Source organism: Cyprinodon tularosa, unplaced genomic scaffold, assembly GCF_016077235.1.
Source record: "Cyprinodon tularosa strain WSP-4 unplaced genomic scaffold, ASM1607723v1 ctg290, whole genome shotgun sequence".
Lineage (NCBI taxonomy): Eukaryota > Metazoa > Chordata > Actinopteri > Cyprinodontiformes > Cyprinodontidae > Cyprinodon > Cyprinodon tularosa.
The window spans coordinates 1,683,158-1,702,470 of NW_024038997.1; the positions used below are offsets into that span (position 1 = coordinate 1,683,158).

At 40.2% G+C, this 19,313-nt stretch overlaps 1 protein-coding gene across 1 annotated transcript in view; it reads left to right on the forward strand.

Moving 5' to 3' along the window:
* The window catches only part of LOC119787235 (sodium channel protein type 3 subunit alpha-like), a 59,246-nt gene extending 40,429 nt beyond the window's left edge, over positions 1 to 18,817 (forward strand). The window contains exons 22-31 of the mRNA XM_038290976.1: positions 1,720 to 1,830; positions 3,217 to 3,498; positions 3,845 to 3,898; positions 6,493 to 6,630; positions 6,742 to 6,846; positions 13,347 to 13,617; positions 15,585 to 16,164; positions 16,278 to 16,422; positions 16,499 to 16,570; positions 17,180 to 18,817. Coding sequence (XP_038146904.1) covers positions 1,720 to 1,830; positions 3,217 to 3,498; positions 3,845 to 3,898; positions 6,493 to 6,630; positions 6,742 to 6,846; positions 13,347 to 13,617; positions 15,585 to 16,164; positions 16,278 to 16,422; positions 16,499 to 16,570; positions 17,180 to 17,344 — 1,923 coding nt within the window. The 3' untranslated portion in view covers positions 17,345 to 18,817. The remainder of the gene's footprint in view (positions 1 to 1,719; positions 1,831 to 3,216; positions 3,499 to 3,844; positions 3,899 to 6,492; positions 6,631 to 6,741; positions 6,847 to 13,346; positions 13,618 to 15,584; positions 16,165 to 16,277; positions 16,423 to 16,498; positions 16,571 to 17,179) is intronic.
* The last annotated feature ends 496 nt before the right edge of the window (positions 18,818 to 19,313 follow it).

Below are 19,313 nucleotides of genomic sequence, written 5' to 3' on the forward strand. Positions count from 1 at the left end.
CATGTTCCCACCCGCTCGCTTTTTTAAGTTATAGATGTTTGGTTATTATACAAAAACTCTGGATCGGCTGATGTTGTTCTTTTCCATATTTCCACTGTGGTGGAAGGTTGAATGTACAAAGTAATTGTAACCTGCCTTTCCAAATAAAAATTTCAATATATAAAAAAAAAAAAAAAATAGCCCTGTGATTTAAATTATAAATTGTATTTGAAATAAAAATGAGAGAACTAGGGGTGCTAAAAAAACACCCTCCAAAGACAGATATTTACATGGGAATGTGGCATATAATTAATTGACATATTACTGATCTTCCTGGATTTTATTCTGCTTTACTTCCATAAATTGCAGAATCTTCTTTACTTTATCTTTGCCGGAAGATTTAAACTTTAAAAGCCTTGCCTTCATAATTTGCAAGTTAATTTATTTATAAAGAAAATATAAATGCTGCTTAAGCTAATTCAAATTAAATTAAAAGTAAAATAAGTAGCCAACCTTATCACTGTCTGTAACCTACTAACACGGTAAGGAAAGCATCAGATGAGCTATCTGAGAAACTAACGTTACGTTTCCCCACTTTAAAACGAAACAAACATGGTCGCTCACCCTGCTGATCAGCTCTCTTCACTGCCATCGAAGGCTCCAACGTGTTTTCTTTTCAGGTGCTACATCATAACAGTGGTGCTTCCGTGCCATGTTAATTTGTTTTTACAAAAGTTGCATGTTACGACTTTTTTCGCTTTACATAGCGCAGGCTATTTTAATTATGGTGATAAACTGGGGCCGTCAATCCCGGCGCATGCGCGCTTCATTTGCAGTCTGGACGCTGAGGGTACACATCCTGCAGCTCTGACTGCAGCGCTGAGAGTGACTCCTGCGGGAGCGGGAGAACGGGGTTGGGATGGGGGAGGCGCCCCACGGCAGCAGCTGCCGCTGGAGGACAAGAGTAGGAACGATACATGCTTTCACGTAAGAGTCTCCAAAAGCCGCCAGTGACACCGTAAAAAGTTGCCAGATTTGTCGCTAGTCGCTTTTTTGAAAAATAGTCGCTGGAGGGGTCTGAAAAGTCGCTGAGTTGGCAAAACTGCACCTGCGGTGCTGCCGTATTTTTTTTTCTTCCCCCGTTTCAGTCAAGTGGATGTGATGACGACGGCGGCGGATGACTCATTAATCGCGAGACACAACTAATCAATGATGAAAATCGTTGCCAGCGCTTTTAAAAGTCGATTTTTATCGATTTTATCGTGTATTTTTTTATACATACGTAAGTTCTGTCATACAAGCAGCATCACAGGGGTTTGTCCTTTGAGGGTTTTAAGCTTAAAAGCATCTCAGTATATATATGTACATACACAAACACACAGTAGGAATCAGCTAGGCCCTGATTCTCTTCAAATTGCAAGAAGTGACTAAGATTAAAGTGATTATTTCAGGAACCTATTACAACTCAAACAAGAATCCTAAAATATAACGTCTTGTGAAGATTCATATGATTTTGGGTCTGTGTGGAGTAGTAGCCTTAATTCATCAAAGAAAATGAAAGTCAGGGTGGACAGTTCATTAAGATAAAGGATCCTGCAGATTATTTTTAAATGATCAATAAAAGATTATTTAAATAACTGAGGGGCCTTTGCAGCTTTATCGCTGTCACGCTTAACTTAGCCTGCTGTTTCCTGCGCACCTGTATTATTATATCACCAGCAGGTATGTTTTATCCTTCAGGTCTCTATGTTCGGTTTGATTGGTAAAACACTGGGATACTCCAGCAATTCGCTAAAGACCCTGAGGGCCCTGAGGACCTTGAGGGTACCATCCCGCTTCAAAGGCATGAGGGTAAGAGATTCAAGCACTATGAATCAATAATCTTTATTTTTATTATCAAATCACATGGAACTTTGCAGAGACTCTGAATTATAATGATACACAGAAAAAAACTTACAAACCTTTGTCTAAGATAAAAAATACTTAGGAGGAAAACAGCTAAAGAAAAATCCCTTGCAATAAACACGTGGTTACCTTTTGAAGATATAAAACAATATTAATTCCCAGAAGAATACAAAAAAACACCCTTAGAAAAGGGATACATAGTATTGAGACATATAGTACAAAGCATGTACATAGGAATTTTGTGTGTACATAAAGTGCAGCAGGTGCCTGACCATTCAATGAAATAGGGTAATGGTCTGTTTGATTATCAGCAGGGCTGTTTGTGTCTGTGTGGGATTATGTTTGTGTGTTTCTGACAAAGTATTTGTTTGTGCTGTTCCTAAGTCTGTCAGTACCTTCACCAAGGAGGGTATGTTTTCAGTCAAGTTATGTGTTTGAAAAGTTATGAATGGATTTTCATGTTTTTTTTTTAATCAAAGGTGCACCTCAGTCATCGTAATCCGGATGAAGAGATTTTTTAAATGATTATTTAACATTATTTGGTAGAAAAAGCAGTTCTGTCCTAAAGCATTGAGTGGAAGTGGTGACTCTTGACAGCTTCAGCATTGTTCTAAAAAAAGTCAAGAAGTACTATAGTGAAGACAAAAACACAGGGTAGGTAGCCAGTCCTCACTAAAAGTCTCAATCTGCTGATCTAACAAGAGCCCAGAGTGAATGAAGAAGGTGAGCGCAGAACAAACACCAGAGGCTGAAGACACAGGCTGCATCATTTACAAATTTATGAGAAGATTTTAAGGACAAAGGTGTATCTCATGCCAAGGAACAATACACTCTAATTTAATAATGCTCCAGATCATGTGCCACTTTTAACTATGGGTGTAAGTCTCAAGTTGGGGCAAAATTTGCTGCTTGGTGGAGATCTGTGCTCTCTGAGTGCTTTTCTAGTTCCTAACCTAATACTGCAAAACACAAATTGATGTAAGACCTTTTCACAGACAAGCAAATATCATAAACAAATTGAGACAAATGAACAGCCTGAAAAAGTTGGGCACAGACTAGAGTCAGATTCATAGACATGTGAACAAATCAGATGTGACAGGATAGACAATTGTCTGAATGAAAAATGTAAAGACCTTGGAAACAACCTATTTGACACGACCATCTGGAAGATGGAAGAAAGGCTGATGGAAATAGACACAAGGGAGAAAACAGAGCAGAAATATCTTCTAATATAATGACTCACAGGTGCATCTGACTTGACAAAAAGTATCTACGATTGGTCAGTGTTGGATGATTTTTCCTTGTCCTTTCTCTTCTTTACCTTCCATGCAGGTGGTGCTTCAGAGCATAGCAGCAAGTGTCCCCTCCATGTGCAGCGCACTGCTGGTTGTTCTGTTCGTGTGGTTGAACTTCAGCATCATGGGAGTAAATCTGTTTGCAGGAAAGTTTTACTCCTGTTTTAATATGACCACAAAAGAAAGAATGGATTGGGATCATATCGCAAACAAGACAGACTGTCTTTACATTCAGGAAAACAACACTGATATCTGCTGGAGGAATGAACATTTCAACTTTGACAACGTGGGCATGGCTTTCCTTTCACTGCTGGTTATGGTCAGTATGGAATTCATGGATTTAAACCCCCAAACATAACACTAGATAACAAGATTAGGAACATGAAAGCAAGATCACTGTGCTGTTTACAAACCAGCAGTCATGCTTAAGTATAGCTTAAAAAAATACTCACTATGAGGAATGTATAGTATTTGTATATGGTTTTTTTTTTTACTTTCTAAAATTTTGCTCTACTTGAAAAGTGTAAAATATCACTGAAACATTAATGTCTAAATCAAGGGTAAACATTAATGTTTCAAACATGTTTATACTTGATTGATTAAGGAGAACATTTTACAGTGAATGAATCCAGATTGTTCTAATGAAACTCTGTGCTTTGATGCAGGCAACATCAGCAGGCTGGAAAGATATCATGCATGATGCTGTGGACTCCACACAGGTCAGTGCACTCATTGGTATTGGCTTTTTGAAACAAGTCCCAACATCTCCACCTGCAGCTACCATGTGAGTGACACCATGTTAAGGCCCTGCAGGGTGTTCTGAGGTGTTGCACAATACGTTTGTGGTGCATCCAACACTTTGTTGTCCTCTGAATCATCTATTAGTGCTGGTGCTAACATTATTCTAAGAATGAATCAATTCAATTAGTCTGAGTAAAGTAGAATACCATAATAAACAAATCTTTTGAACTTAAGGAAACATCTATTTTAACATTTAAAATTAATTTCAAATGGAAGAAACATATACAAAATAGATAAATCCAGTGCTCATGACATTACAATTCATTAAGATCCCCTGGATAGAGCATATTTACAAAGACTTTTCATCCTAAATGGAAAATGTTTATATTTTTTACGCTTTTGTTGTACAAAAAAACACATTAGAGTCTATATGTTGGAGTTAAAATTTCCATCTGAATAACAGTTTGGTTGATGATTATTGCAATATTTGATTAATTGCAAGTATTGCTATTTATGTAAATTACTACTTTAAAATATTTAAAATTGACAGGCAATTCCAGAAAGTCGAGGTTCCAATTAAAAAGAGAGAATAGTGCAGTACTTAATGTGCAGGGAGTCTCTAGATCATTAGTCCAAACATTTTGCTAATAAAGCCAAAATCCTCAAACTGAGAGTAGTTGCAGGTCACATGAATACAATATATATTCTCAAAACATCTCAAACAGTTTTAGTTTTAAAGGAATAGTACACCCAAAACATGATTAGCCTTCATTTTCTACTCTCCCCCATGCTGAACAACACTCTGGAGTACTTTTTTGATATCTCAAATGCATCTGGAGATCTGGGAGGCTTCTTGCTGTCTGCTGACATTCAAATAATGGAGGTCTATGGCGCCCGAGGCAGAAAGGTCCATAAAAGTCCACAAAAAACGTGTTAATATTCCTCCATACTGCTCGTCCAATGTATTCCAAGTGTCCTGAGTGGGTAGCATCCAGAATTTACTCGAAACGAAGTCATTTAGAATGTTTTTAGAGCATAAACAATAGTGTATAGGATTTCCTGAAAGCGCGCACATGCGCGTTCACGACGCTACGGAAGCCGGCACACCAAACCAGCACATTCAGCTCGGCAAAGAACTCATGCTCTTCCTCAACACTGAAGTCCTCAGACATTTTTCTTTCGTTGTTTCTTTCTTTGCACAGGTAAACAGCACATTTCTTCTTCTACGCTTGCATTATTGGCAGAGCAGACGCTGAATGCGCACTTTCATCTGGTTTGGTCTGCCGGCTTCCGTAGCGTCGTGAACGCGCATGTGCGCGCTTTCAGGAATTCTGGATGCTACCCACTCAGGACACTTGGAATACATTGGACGAGCAGTATGGAGGAATATTAACACGTTTTTTGTGGACTTTTATGGACCTTCCTGCCTCGGGCGCCATAGGCCTCCATTATTTGAATGTCAGCAGACAGCAAGAAGCCTCCCAGATCTCCAGATGCATTTGAGATATCAAAAAAGTACTCCAGAGTGTTGTTCAGCATGGGGGTGAGTAGAAAATGAAGGCTAATCATGTTTTGGGTGTACTATTCCTTTAAGAAAATCTAATTTTCTTAAAAAAAAAAAAAGAAAGAAAAAAAGCAAGAAAAATAAGAGTTTGATAAACGTCTGCAGGAAATCAGTGGAGTATTTGAAACTTTTTAGTACATTTAGTTACTCCTCTTTAGGTTCCAGGGCCTATAACTACTTACTGTAGAAGAGACTCAGAAGACACAAATCTAAGTCCTCCAACTTTTGTTATTACAAAATCAAACAATGATCTTGACCAAAATAATTATGTAGAGAGCTAAAAAGAACTAATATTTTATTTACATGGTACAAAGGATTAGAGAGAAGCCACTTTAAATTTGTCTGATTAGACTGAGACAACTTTTATTGCCATTATGTATACATATAGTGTATACAAGACAAAATTTTGTTTTGTACAGCTTTCAGACAGTAAATGAGCAGCGGTCATGGCACAGTTCAAGTATGCACGTACTGTCACCAGTGCCTCTCTATCAACAGACTTGAAAGCTGAGTTCCATGCTTTTCGCAATTTCCCAACCTCCCTATTCATCCAGGGTCATTGGTGGCCTGGGTGGTGGCCCTTTGTTGTGCTGGTGCCCTCAGTACATTTGTTGACGTAGGCTGACACAGTCATGGCATACTCATCTATATTGATCTTATTGTCATATGTAGCTACAGCTTTGAACATGTTCCAGTCAGAGCATTCAAAACAGTCCTGAAGTTTCTCCATGGCGCCCTCAGTCCACGCTCTGATGATACATAATACAGAAGTGGCTAGAGTTTTAATTAAGAATGAGTTCACAAAAACTAAATTCGGAATTGGAAATAGTTTTACGATAATTGGTCAAGGATGGAAGCACTCAATAAGAATGCAAACATTTTAGGGCGATATAATGGGGGGCACATGCTGTGTTGAATGTACCATAATATAAAACATAGCCTGCTATTGGAACTGGTTTTTAGTACCAGTAAAGCTAAAGATAGTAACTGGTCTGTGGTTGTTTGTAGGTGGAGGACCAGCCACAGTTTGAGTACAGACTGAACATGTATCTGTACTTTGTCCTTTTCATCATCTTCGGCTGCTTCTTCTGCTCCAACCTCCTCATCAGGGCCTGTATTGATGCTCTCCATAAGCAGAATAACAAGATAGGTTTTCTGACACTGGTTGCCGTGTTCACCTGTTTTTTGTCAGCTACCGAGAAACTGTTGCTTTTTTCCTTTGCCCATCGATTAATTTGATTCCCTTTGTTTCAGCACGCTGGAGGGAAACATGTCCTCAGGACGGAGCAGCAGCTAAAGTTTCATGTAACTGTAGGAAAGATTTTCCCCAAGTCACCTGAGAAGGCTGCTCCACGCCCACAAGTATGCTCAAATTCTGGTCAGGGCAATGTAGACTAAAGCTGTATGTAATAGATTCATCATTAAATTAAATCAATGGTTACCATTAAGAAACTAATTAAAATACTGGCCCAAATATAACCCATTAATGAGATTCAAATTTTGAACTAAATGCATGTGCAAAATAATTTTTTCTAAAATTACAGAGGAAACAAATGTATTTTATATTTATTTTATATGTATTTTGTTTTTCTTCCAAAAAATTCTGGTCACACTTACAGGAATAGTTATCACCTAAAATTTATAACATAACATAAACTTTACATTTAAACTCTAGAAATGCATATGTCAGACTCAGTTATTTTGGTCCTGTTGATAGGCAAATATCATAGTCATTGCTAGAAATGGGAAGGAGTTAAAAAACTCTGTTTAACGTTTGAATCATTTTAAAAATTACTTCTTTGCCAAAATATTATAAACATACTAAATTTCAAGGGTAATATACAGTTACATGTATAATTACTTAAGCCTACGGATGACGTCACACACACGCCGCTTTTTTTTAAAAGTATACATATAAAAAATATAACCGTGGATGTCTGGGGGACAGTCATTCGCCTACATGTTATGAATGTTGGCGTACCATAAAGAATAGATTATGAACAGTTTAGTTTGTGCCTTCAACTCGTTGCCCATAGGAAGACGTTACCTGGATATAACATAACGGAATATCTTCAGAATGGCTCCAAATGACACAAAACTAATATGGGTGAGTAGAACATGATGTAATAATGTCAAATCAAGGGCCCAATGTAAAAAAAAACAGGTGTTCCCCTTTAAAATTATAGTGGAGGATTTTTGAAAAGACCTGCCCTCTCCTCTCCACAAAATGCACATCCCAGTAACTGGACGTCTGCCCTAACCCCTAAATTCCTCAATCACTATATACGTAGAGCAGGGACTATAGCGAATTCTGTTAACTGACCGTTCGGATAGATGATCAATACTTTTACTCCCCGTTGGTCACTTAACCCCTCCTCCACCGCGCTATACCTGCGCCATCTTTGTTATTAGTCGCCGCTGTCGGGAAGCGCCTATGGCAATAGCGGGCCACTGTCACCGCAAATCCAATAATGCTTTGGGAGGAGAGCTCTCTGCGCAAAACATTCCGGGATATATCTGCCTCTTCTGAATCCCTTCTTTTTTTCTCATACACTTCACAGACACTTTTTCTCTTATGATCCTTGACCATTTTCAAAGAACCGTTTAGAAAAAGGTGAGCTTCAATGACTAGCTGAAACCGTAGCTCACCAAACATTTACGCCTGAAAGTGCGCATGCGCAGAAAAAGATAGCTAACGGGCAGAGATGGCAAAAGTACTCACTTTCCGTACTTGAGTAAAAGTACAGATACTTTTGTTAAAAAATACTCTGGTAAAAGTGGAAGTACTGATTAAACTTCTTTACTCAAGTAAAAGTAACAAAGTACAGGCTTGTAAATTTACTTAAAGTATAAAAGTAAAAGTAGAAGCCACTTTTTCATGCCGTTGCCTACATTTTAAATGGATGTCTGCCAATAGGACTAGATCTCTGTTGTGTTCATTTTCAATCATCTCGTCGTCCATGCTACTATGCTAATGTCATGATGTGGTTGGTTTGCTAGCCCAAGATGCAGAACTCACAGAACAGACAGGCAGGATTAAAGTCCAATATTTAATGGATTCAACACAGGGTTCTGCCCTGGAAGTCAGAGAAGACAGAGCACAGGTTAAACTCAGGGACAGATTAACAAGCTCAAACTCACAGGTTCGCTGGTTAGACAGGCTGGGTTTAACAGGCACAGATAAGCAGATTCAGGCAGGCATGGCAATGGCAGAGCATGGCAAGGCAGGGCAAGGCAGCACATGGCAACGATCCGGCTCAGACTGAAGCTATCAAACAGTTTATATAGGGAGAGGTTAATCAGCAGAGCTGATGGGAATCAGCTGAGCGCTGAGAACCAGCTCCCAGGAGAGGATCCACAGCGCCCTCTGGTGGGCAACCTCTGGATCCCAACAGAAACAGAAGCCCACAGGAAGGGATCCACACAGCCCTCTGGAGGGCAAACCTTTGGATCCCAACAGTACCCCCCCCTTAAGGGCGGATACCAGACGCCCAAAAACAAAAAAAACAGAAAACAAAACAACCCACCTTGGGCGAGCAGAGGGGGAAACAGGCATGGAGGGCCAGACAAAGAAACAAAAACAGGGTCCAGAACTCAAAACAACCCACCCAGGGTGGGCGAGGACAGGGAAAGTCTCAGGTGACCGGCCGAGGGGCCGGCAGCAGGGCTAAGTCTCAGGTGGCCTGCCGTGGGGCCGGCAGCAGGATTGAGTCTCGGGTGGCCGGCCGTGGGGCCGGGGACAAGGCAGAGTCTCAGACAACCGGCCGAGGGACCGGCAGCAGGGCAGAGTCTCAGGTGGCCGGCCGAGGGACCGGCAGCAGGGCAGAGTCTCAGGTGGCCGGCCGAGGGACCGGCGTCTCAGAAGCTGCAGGGGCCTTGGAAGAGGACGCCTTCTCTGCTGCAGCAGGATGCACCGAGGAAGACGCAGTCTCTGCTGCTGCAGGAAGCTCCGAGGAGGACGCCGTCTCTGCTGCTGTAGGAAGCACCGAGGAAGACGCCGTCTCTGCTTCTGCAGGAAGCACCGAGGAAGACGCCGTTTCTGCTGCTGCAGGAAGTACCGAGGAAGACGTCGTCTCCGCTGCTGCAGGAAGCTCCGAGGAGGACGCCGTCTCCGCTGCTGCAGGAAGCTCCGAGGAGGACGCCGTCTCCGCTGCTGCAGGAAGCTCCGAGGAGGACACCGTCTCTGCTTCTGCAGCACAGCAACAGGCTCAGCAGCAACCGCCGACTGTGGCTCAGGAGGAGGCTCAGAGGAAACCGCCGACTGCGGTTCAGGAGGAGGCTCTGAGGAAACCGCCGACTGCGGCTCAGGAGGGGGCTCAGAGGAAACAGTCGACTGCAGCTCCACCCCAGGAGCAGAGGAGACCACCGACTGTGGCTCCACAGGCACACAGGAGGCTGCCGATTGCAGCCCCAGATCAGGAACAGAAGAGGCCGCCCATTGCGGCTTCGCATCAGGAGCAGAGGAAACCACCGACTGTGGCTCCACAGGCACACAGGAGGCTGCCAGTTGCGACTCCGGATCAGGAAGTGAAGAGGCCGCCGATTCAGGAGTCTCTGGAAGAGACAGAGCAGGCTCAGGGCTTACCCAACGGCCCCAAATCTCCCGACATCTGCGATTCCACTCCTCTTCTTTTCGACGCAGCTCCATCTCCAACTCTCGAGCCAAATTCCCAAAACGCCGGCGCAGCCCCTCCCTTAAGTTCTGCTCAGGGGTCTCTGGACAGCAAGAAGCGGGCTCAGGGGCAAAGGAGGCCACTATCTCATAATAGTGTCGAAGCAGCGCCTCCCACCTGGGAGGCAGCGGACGGTGCTGAGCGGGCCTCACCAGGTGAGCGTGGAAAGAGTCTGCTGGGCTAGTCTGTTGGCCGGATCGTTCTGTCATGATGTAGTTGGTTTGCTAGCCCAAGATGCAGAACTCACAGGACAGACAGGCAGGATTAAAGTCCAATATTTAATGGATTCAACACAGGGTTCTGCCCTGGAAGTCAGAGAAGACAGAGCACAGGTTAAACTCAGGGACAGATTAACAAGCTTAAACTCACAGGTTCGCTGGTTAGACAGGCTGGGTTTAACAGGCACAGATAAGCAGATTCAGGCAGGCATGGCAATGGCAGAGCATGCCAAGGCAAGGCAAGGCAGCACATGGCAACGATCCGGCTCAGAGTGAAGCTATCAAACGGTTTATATAGGGAGAGGTTAATCAGCAGAGCTGATGGGAATCAGCTGAGGGCTGAGAACCAGCTCCCAGGAGAGGATCCACAGCGCCCTCTGGTGGGCAACCTCTGGATCCCAACAGAAACAGAAGCCCACAGGAAGGGATCCACACAGCCCTCTGGAGGGCAAACCTTTGGATCCCAACAGCTAATGCCACCGCCACCAAGCTGCAATGATTTGCCGGGAATGAATACCACCGAATCTGTCGATTCATCTTGTAGTGGTGCATCAAATGCAACGTAGATTCCCATCCAATTAGATTGAATTTGGTATTGATGACATGAAAAATGATAACGGTAACTCCATTGAAATGATTCAAAACTAAAGTAACGAGCCAATTTTTAAAAATGTAAGGAGTAGAAAGTACAGATATTTGTGTAAAAATGTAAGGAGTAGAAGTAAAAAGTCGCCATAAAAATAAGTAGTAAAGTAAAGTAAAAATATCAGAAAAATCTACTTGAGTACAGTAACAAAGTATTTTTATTTCGTTACTTCCCATCTCTGCTAACAGGACGAGCATGTAGGATGACCTTACGTAAACATATCACCAGAATAATTGACAATTTTGAGGACCACTTATTAAGATGATCCAACTGAAAAAAAAAATAGTCCTCTATACCTTTAATATTTAAGATAAACTTATTCTTATTTTCACTAGCCTTTTGCTTTAGATTTGCTTTAACAGGCTGCTACAAGATGTTGATAGAATCATTGTTTAAAAGTGTTGGTAAAGAATATCTGCTCTGTGTATAAACATAAATGTTTTTTACTGATCGGTGTAGGGAATCCTAAAACTATCATGCATGCAGCTGCAAAGCAGTTAATGATTACCTTATAATGTCCTACTTTTAAGTTCATAAACCTGGGAGATTAGAACATTTTATGAAATGGGAAATGTACAAGCTGTGAAAAGTTATTTGGCATAGCACAAAAGCCCTGTGGTGATTATGCAACAGCTGAAAGAACACAGGGGGCCTGTTTGGGGGTGGAGGGAGGTCAACTGCAGGGTGAGTCCCTACAATAGTTATTATATGCAACCCAGTCTCATGGGAAAATGTACCCCCACTACGTTGGTCCACACTGCAAAACGTAGTGGAGGTAAATTAATGGCCATTTTTTTGTGGTACTGTTACATTTCTTCTGCCTATACGCTTTCTATTGTTTTACGTCCTAGTCACGTGACTTTCAAGATTCCAGCTGGGAGAAGAAAAAAATATATATATATGGCCGACATTCGCTAATTTTTTTGTGGAAAGATTAATGACTTGAGTTTGTTTTTGCATTAAAATGAGTTTTGATTACATTTCTAGTGAGAAATGTAGAGTTTGTTGCCAGAATATTTACTCAGGGAATGTACATATTCACTTGCTTGTTCGTTTCTTGCAAAGATTGCTTCTGACAACAGACGCACAAGGTCTCTTTTTTCAGATTGTTCTGTGCACCAAGGCTTGGCAATTCTTTTTCAATTAAATTCAGTTATATTTTATTGGTCCCTCAAAGGGTAATTCAGTAAGTTTTTGGGTTACACATGACTTTCATTTCTCAAAGCGCTGTGCTGCTCATATGAGTCAGAATCTAGATAAAAAAAAAAAAAATCTAGATTAATGTAAATTACCACTTCTTTTTATTGTCATTACATAACGGTATAGAAGTCGATATTCATGCTTAGAATATACATATATTATGCAGACAAAAAACACTTATGAGTGTTTGATGAATAAACATCCTTTTCAAATCTGGGAGGGAAAAAAATAAAAATACTTGTAAAAGATGTAAACATCATTGGAAGAAAAATACAGACTTACAAATGTAGACTGTAATATTCACATAAACTGCAGCTCGTGAAACACTCTATGGAATGGTCTGGTGGTTCACTTGATTGTCCACAGGGGTGTTTCCGCTCTCTGTGCTCTGTTGCACCCACCTATTTCCCTTGGTACATCAGCACAAAAGTGTGGTATACTGAGGCTGCATTTGATATCACAGTTTTGCAGGTACACTTTATTCTAAATCTGTATTTTGGAACAAAGAGGTGGAAATTGTTATCTTTTAAATCTAACTTATAAAAAAAGGAAAAAACTCAACTGACTAATAAAATACCCATTATTTGCAACCCTATATGTCACATATGTTTGTCTGCACAGATTACATAGCTGGGTTTTTCGGTTTACAGTTGGGTTTTGTTTTTGATGTAGGGACCGGATCATTAGGTGAAACCTTGTATGCAAACATTGACCTTCAGCTGTGGTTCATACAATAAAAATTGCATGCTGGTGAACATGTCAATGGTTTTATAAATCTTTTTATTTTTTTTCTTTTCATACACCATTTGTGTCTTTATAGTTTAGTTAAGGTTTAGTGTGGATCACTCTAGCTTCAGTTCAACTAGCTCCTCTCAAAGACAAGAACATGTTGACCAATCAGCTGATTGGTCATCAGACCTGAATCTGACTCCATTAGATTGATCTATCTAATTAGTTATAGCACTGAACGGAACAGATCACAGGGGGACCAGAAATGATCAATACAGTTAAAAGGTTTATGATAGGACTTCTTGTTCTAGGCTTTCTTTTCTTTCAAGATTACTAAATTCTGTAGATTTTCAACATTAATGAGAAGTGACTGATATGTTTCCTGTTTGTCTCCAGAACCGGTGCATTGCTCGCCTGTTTGATCTGGTGACTGCCCCAACATTTGAAATCCTGGTTGTGGTAGTAATTTGTGTGAAAGTGTTGTCGATGATGATGGAAAGGGATGATCAGTCTATGCTGGCATACACCGTAATGATGTGGTTCCACTTCATCATCATGATTCTTTTCCTCATCGAGTTCATCCTGAAAATCATTGCACTAAGACAGCACTACTTCAGCTTTGGCCTCAACATCTTGGACTTTGTAGTCCTGATCTATGCGATTTTTGGTGAGTATTCCTCAAATGGTGTAATTATAACATGTTGATATAGATCTTTAGGCTTTGTAGTTGTGTTTGTTTTCTGTAGCAACTTGCACAATCAGCCTAGGGCCAAAATATCTTAGAAGTTTCCCTGCTTTAAAACCCTTTATTGAGTAATTGTAGTTATTCAACCATCAGGGAAAATCAAGTATGCTGAAGCAGGTAAACTGTCTCAAACATGCAGGGTACCAGCCATAGTGGACTGACTTTAGACAGCCCTGTAGATCATTGAAAATAATGCTTTATTGTGATGATTTCTTGTACTGTGAAATATGTGATTGTGATCCACCCACTGAACAAGAAAAAAATCATTAAGAAAAAATAATTCAGAATAAGCTTCCAGTCTCCACCCCTGTCTGGCTGACCAAATATAATGGCTTTACTGATTTCTTAAATCAGTAAAGCCATAACATGATTTAAAACATGTCTAAGAGTTGTTCAAAAAAAGAAAAAACTAACTGGGATGCTACTGAGCACAACACAGGGTCTGCTTAAAGGGAACAAAATTATTCTTAAATTTCAAATGACAAAGAAATATCAAAACAAATTGTTGTATCGCTTATCTGTTTGCCAGATATCAAGTGATATAAAAGATAACTTGTGGGGTTTTATTGTTATTATATGTAGCATATTAAGAAAGAAAAAAACAATATCAGTGCAAAAGCATAGAAGAAAAAGATTATATATACATTGTACTATATAATGTGATGTATAATATCAGCAGGCTGGTCATGGATGAATGGTAGAAGCTCAGAACTGGTTGGAGCTGAGTTGGTGCTTCCTGAGGACTCCCATGAAGTGCAGTTGCTGCTGAGCCTTTTTAATGATGGAGGTGATGTTTACTGACTATGACATGTGGTCAGAGATGAGCGTGCCAAGATACCTGAATGTGTTAACCCTTTATATGTGTTCACCGTTGAGGTGTAGAGGGACTGGTTCGGTGCTGTGCTTCCCAAAGTGGATGATGAAATCGATTTTCCTTGGTCAGAGAGATGTTGTTTTCTGCAAACCAGACTGTCAGGATTATTGTATTAAAGGCTTTTTCATTGCATAGTGGTGGGCTACGGTGATGCCATCCTCTTTCAATCTATTAACCTGGTATGCAAATTTGTGGGGGTTATAACCTGGGGGGAGATTGTCCTTGATGTGCTAAAGAATCAGACTATCAAAACACTTCATGCTTACTGGTGTGAGGATCTCTGGGTGATAATCTTTTAGGCTGGCAGTTGATTTCAAAGGCAATCCCTCACACTGAGCATGCTTGCAGCGACAGAGGACAGGAAAAACTCCCTTTTAACAGGGTGAGACCTCCAGCAGAACCAGACTCGGGTTCAAGGAGACAGAAGTAGACACACAGAAAAGAGCAGAGATACAAAAGGCAACTGTAAACCAGCTCCACAGGCAGCCCTGTTCAGACACATTTCCAATGCAGAACTGAATATAGTCCACAACCGTTCCTGTGAAAATCTCCATTTCCTAATGCCCAGTCTGTCTGCAGAAAGCAGTTTTGAAGTTGTGGGGGTGCATCACCTCGACAGGTTGTAAAAAGTTTAAATGTCTAATTGTTTTTAGTTGTTTGTAGAGAAATGTCTATTTGATGTAGGTGTGGTTTTGTTAAGTAAAAGACTGGTGATGCTTTACTTTAAGTTCAGCTAAATCAAGGCTTCTTTCAAATGTTAGAGTTTATGAGAACTATTATTTAGATATTAAAAAATTCCTAGTTCCTTCATCAGGCATGGGAGATTCTTCATAAAACCGCTCTTCATGTTACCAGGGTAGATCACCATCACAAATTTTTACTCCAAAGGAAAATCCTCAAACCTTGAAATAGATAAAAATGAAATAATGAATATTAATTAGGTATTAAAACTCTTTAAATATACATTTGCAGTTTCAGTAGAGCTATCTGTTTTAATTATTGTGTGTTTTTCTAGGATTCTTCTTTCATGATATCTTTGAGAAGTATCTCATAATAGATATCTTTATTCTTCGACTGCTTCGAATCAGCAGAGTTCTCCCATTGATCCCCTGGACCAAACGGTTGCAGAAGCTGATCATTGGCTTTATAATGTCTATTCCTGCCCTCCTCAACATTGGCCTAGTCATCTTCCTTGTGGTGTACACCTATTCCTTCGTTGGGATGTGTACTTTTTGCACTGTGGAGATGGAGTCTTGGCTTTACAACTTTGACACATTTGGGAACAGCATGATCAGTATGATTACCGTCACAACCTCCTCTCATTGGAACCGTTTTCTGTATTCCATCATGGAAGAGCTTGTAGAATGTGACTTGAAGACACCTGACTCATCTTCAGACTTTGGCCGCCCATACACAGGCATTTTCTTTTTCTCATCCTACATGCTGCTGTACCTGCTGCTTGTTATCCACCTCTTCATTGCAGTTGTCATGGAAAGCTTCAACAGCATCAAATCTGAGGACTCTAATTTACTGCAAATGTTTTACAAAACCTGGAGGAAGTTTGATCCTAATGCCTTACAGGTTATACAGTACACGTGAGTTTCCTTCTGATTTTGCTGTGGAAAACCACACCCTTAGAAGCAAAGTCTGGAAACATACAGACACTGGTACTGTCTGTTGGATTCTGACCAACTCTTGTTTTCCGCAGTGAGCTGTCTGATTTTTGCGATGCTCTTCCGGCTCCACTGAGGATACCCAAACCAAACAGTATCCAACTGAACCACATGGATCTGCCTCTTCTTGCAGGAGACCAGATCTGCTGCTTTGACGTTCTACGAGCACTCATGACACAGGTAACACTGTCGGACTTGAATAAACTCTGTTTTATAATTGTTATGAGGATTATTATTATATTCATTGTTTGCGTAGGCATTTGGTGAATCAGCAGAGACTGAAGCTCTTCAAGCCAGACTGAAAGAAAAGTTCAACAACGCAGAAAAGGTTCTATTCTATTCTATTCAAATATGTTTCAATATGGTATTTTACATTTAGTGTGAATTATACAGTATATATATGGGAATTACACAGTAGATATGGATGGATGGATGGATGGATGGATGGATGGATGGATGGATGGATGGATGGATGGATGGATGGATGGATGGATGGATGGATGGATGGATGGATGGATGGACGGACGGACGGATGGATGGACCGGTACCAATCAGAACAATTTAATTTCACACCTGAATGTTTGATATTATTTTCATACTACACAAAAAACAACAATGAAAAAAATGAACAAAATTAAAACTTGATCATTCCGTTAAAGTTCAAAAAAATTTAAAACTTGATCCAAAATATAATTTTCTGGTGATATATAAATCAGGACAACCTCACATTTATTACCTCCTTAAGTAACCAAAATATAGGCTGGTTAAGTTGTCTGAGCTGCTCCAGAAAAGTTGAAAATGCTTGTTGGGTTGCAGTTTCTTGGAACTCTAGGCCAATGTTATCACGTCACTATGAGTTTGACAGTTGTGCATTCGGCATGATAAACTGATCTTTTATTAGTGTATTCTAAATCTTCACCCCCCTTCTGCTCTGCAGGTGTCTCGTGAACCAGTCAGCAGCACCCTGAAGAGAAAACAGGAACAAGTGGCAGCAGCAGTGATCCAAAGAGCCTTCAGGAAACACCAGGTGCAAAATAGAGCTGATGAAACTCCAGACCAGGCTGTGGGAGAAACCACAGATGTGTTGGTGTCTTCCCATTGATCACTGGTTTCAGAATCTGGATATTTTTCACCTGAAGCATTTGTTCCCTCAGGGTTACTGTTCTGATTAGAATCCCCCTGATCCAGGTTCAGGTGATAATGTTATTAACAATGTGTGCAGGAAATTAAATGACTCCACGTTCACAGAACCTTCTTGCATAATCTTGTTTCTGTATGTTGTAGACTAAAGAACTAATCAGCACAATAGTTAGCATTAGACTAACTCTCAGCTAACCTGAACTTCTCTCTTGAAATGTAGTAACCAGTCAGACATAAACCTGTTGTCTCCACAACCACTGGTCAAGAGGGGGTTTCTGTGGAGATATTTGTATTGATCCTAAAGAAACAAGAATAAACTGCAGTTTTATTTTGACATTAAAAAAGTCTATTAACCCTTCATCTTTACCGAATATACATTTCTCTAATTTTAATGCTGTTTAAAAAAATAGACATTAATAACATGAATATGAAAATTCTCATAGATTTTTTGTGTAAAGATTTTCACCCTTCATGTGTAGCCCCCAGGGTGCTGCTGCGGGCCAAAGTTACTAAAACTGTAATCTTTACAACATCTTTATTTTCCTCTTTCCTTACTATTCTGTGAGGTTTTATGTTATTTTATCAACAAACATCTAGATCAGTCAGAATAAAATATTATTAAATCTCTATGACTTTGTGGTACTGCAGTAGCTTTGGCAGGAAGAAGGTTCGGGTTTGAATCCCGGCCTTGGAGTTTTCATGCTCTCACCATGCATGTTTCTGTTCTCTACAGGTACTCTTAGGTAAACCGATCTCCCTAAGTAGAGGGAGACCATTAAGTAATTGTATGCAAGAACTGCAAAACAAGAACAGTTCTACCTGAGTGGTTTAAAGGACACGGAAAGTTCTGCTTATGAAGAACCACTTTGGTTTCTTTTTTCCTGTCATTTTTTTTGTTTGGTTTATATGTATGATTGTTTTCTATATCATGTTTTATTATTTTGAAATATCATTTAAGTTCATAGTTTTTATATGTACTTTGTATAAAAGCCAATCTCGGGACAAGTGCTGAACATTTGCACTATAAACACCATGACACATGCATAGGACTTCTTCTTTATTCAGTTTGTCTATTTTTGTGTCTCTGTCCCTATGAAAAGAAACTTTATAAATAAAAAGATTTAATAAAAACATACTGAAAATTCATACTGTAATATGCGTGCACTAATACTTACACATCTTAATGTATGTTTAACAGTATACCCTATGTCTCTGTGTTGCCTTGTGGTTGATTGTTAACCTATCCACGCTGTACACCACCCCTTGCGCAGTAATGATAAGAGCTGTAAATAGTTAATGGATGTGTTAATGGAGTCAAAATCTTTTAAGTTGTAGCATTTCTGGTCTAAATTTAGCTTTCAGTTTGTTGTTAATAACAGATAATGTGGAAAATGAGCTACAGATATTAATAAATGTAAATCCCTTTATTGTCTCACAATTGGGAAATTCGTTCTCTGTTTGACCCCTTGGGGAGCAGTGGGATGCCATTGTGTGGGGTTGAGGTGGGCTGTGGGGATCGAACTGGGTACTTGCAACCTTACCAGAGCACGAGCAAGCTTCTCTAACCAGTTGGCTAACCCTCCCCCATTGTTTAGTTCCGTTGGTTGAGATATAAAAGCTAATGTCTATTCCATGTTTAAAGGAGAAAAATCTTCACTCTAACATTAACCAAAATTGTTTATTATTTGTAAGCTGGGATAAAAGTAACATTCCCTTTAAACAATTGCTCCTTTCCATGAACAGCATCTTAGTCAAGTTTTTCTTTTTAAACCTTAAGGTCATGGTCCAGAACTACTTCCTTGCTACAGTATGTATAGCCTGTGTTTTCTACTTGGCTGCTGAATCAATCTTACCAATGTGCATGTTTTCTAAACAAAAAAAAACTCAACCCTGATTCTGACATTTTGAATTGAATTGCTTCATGGATGGGA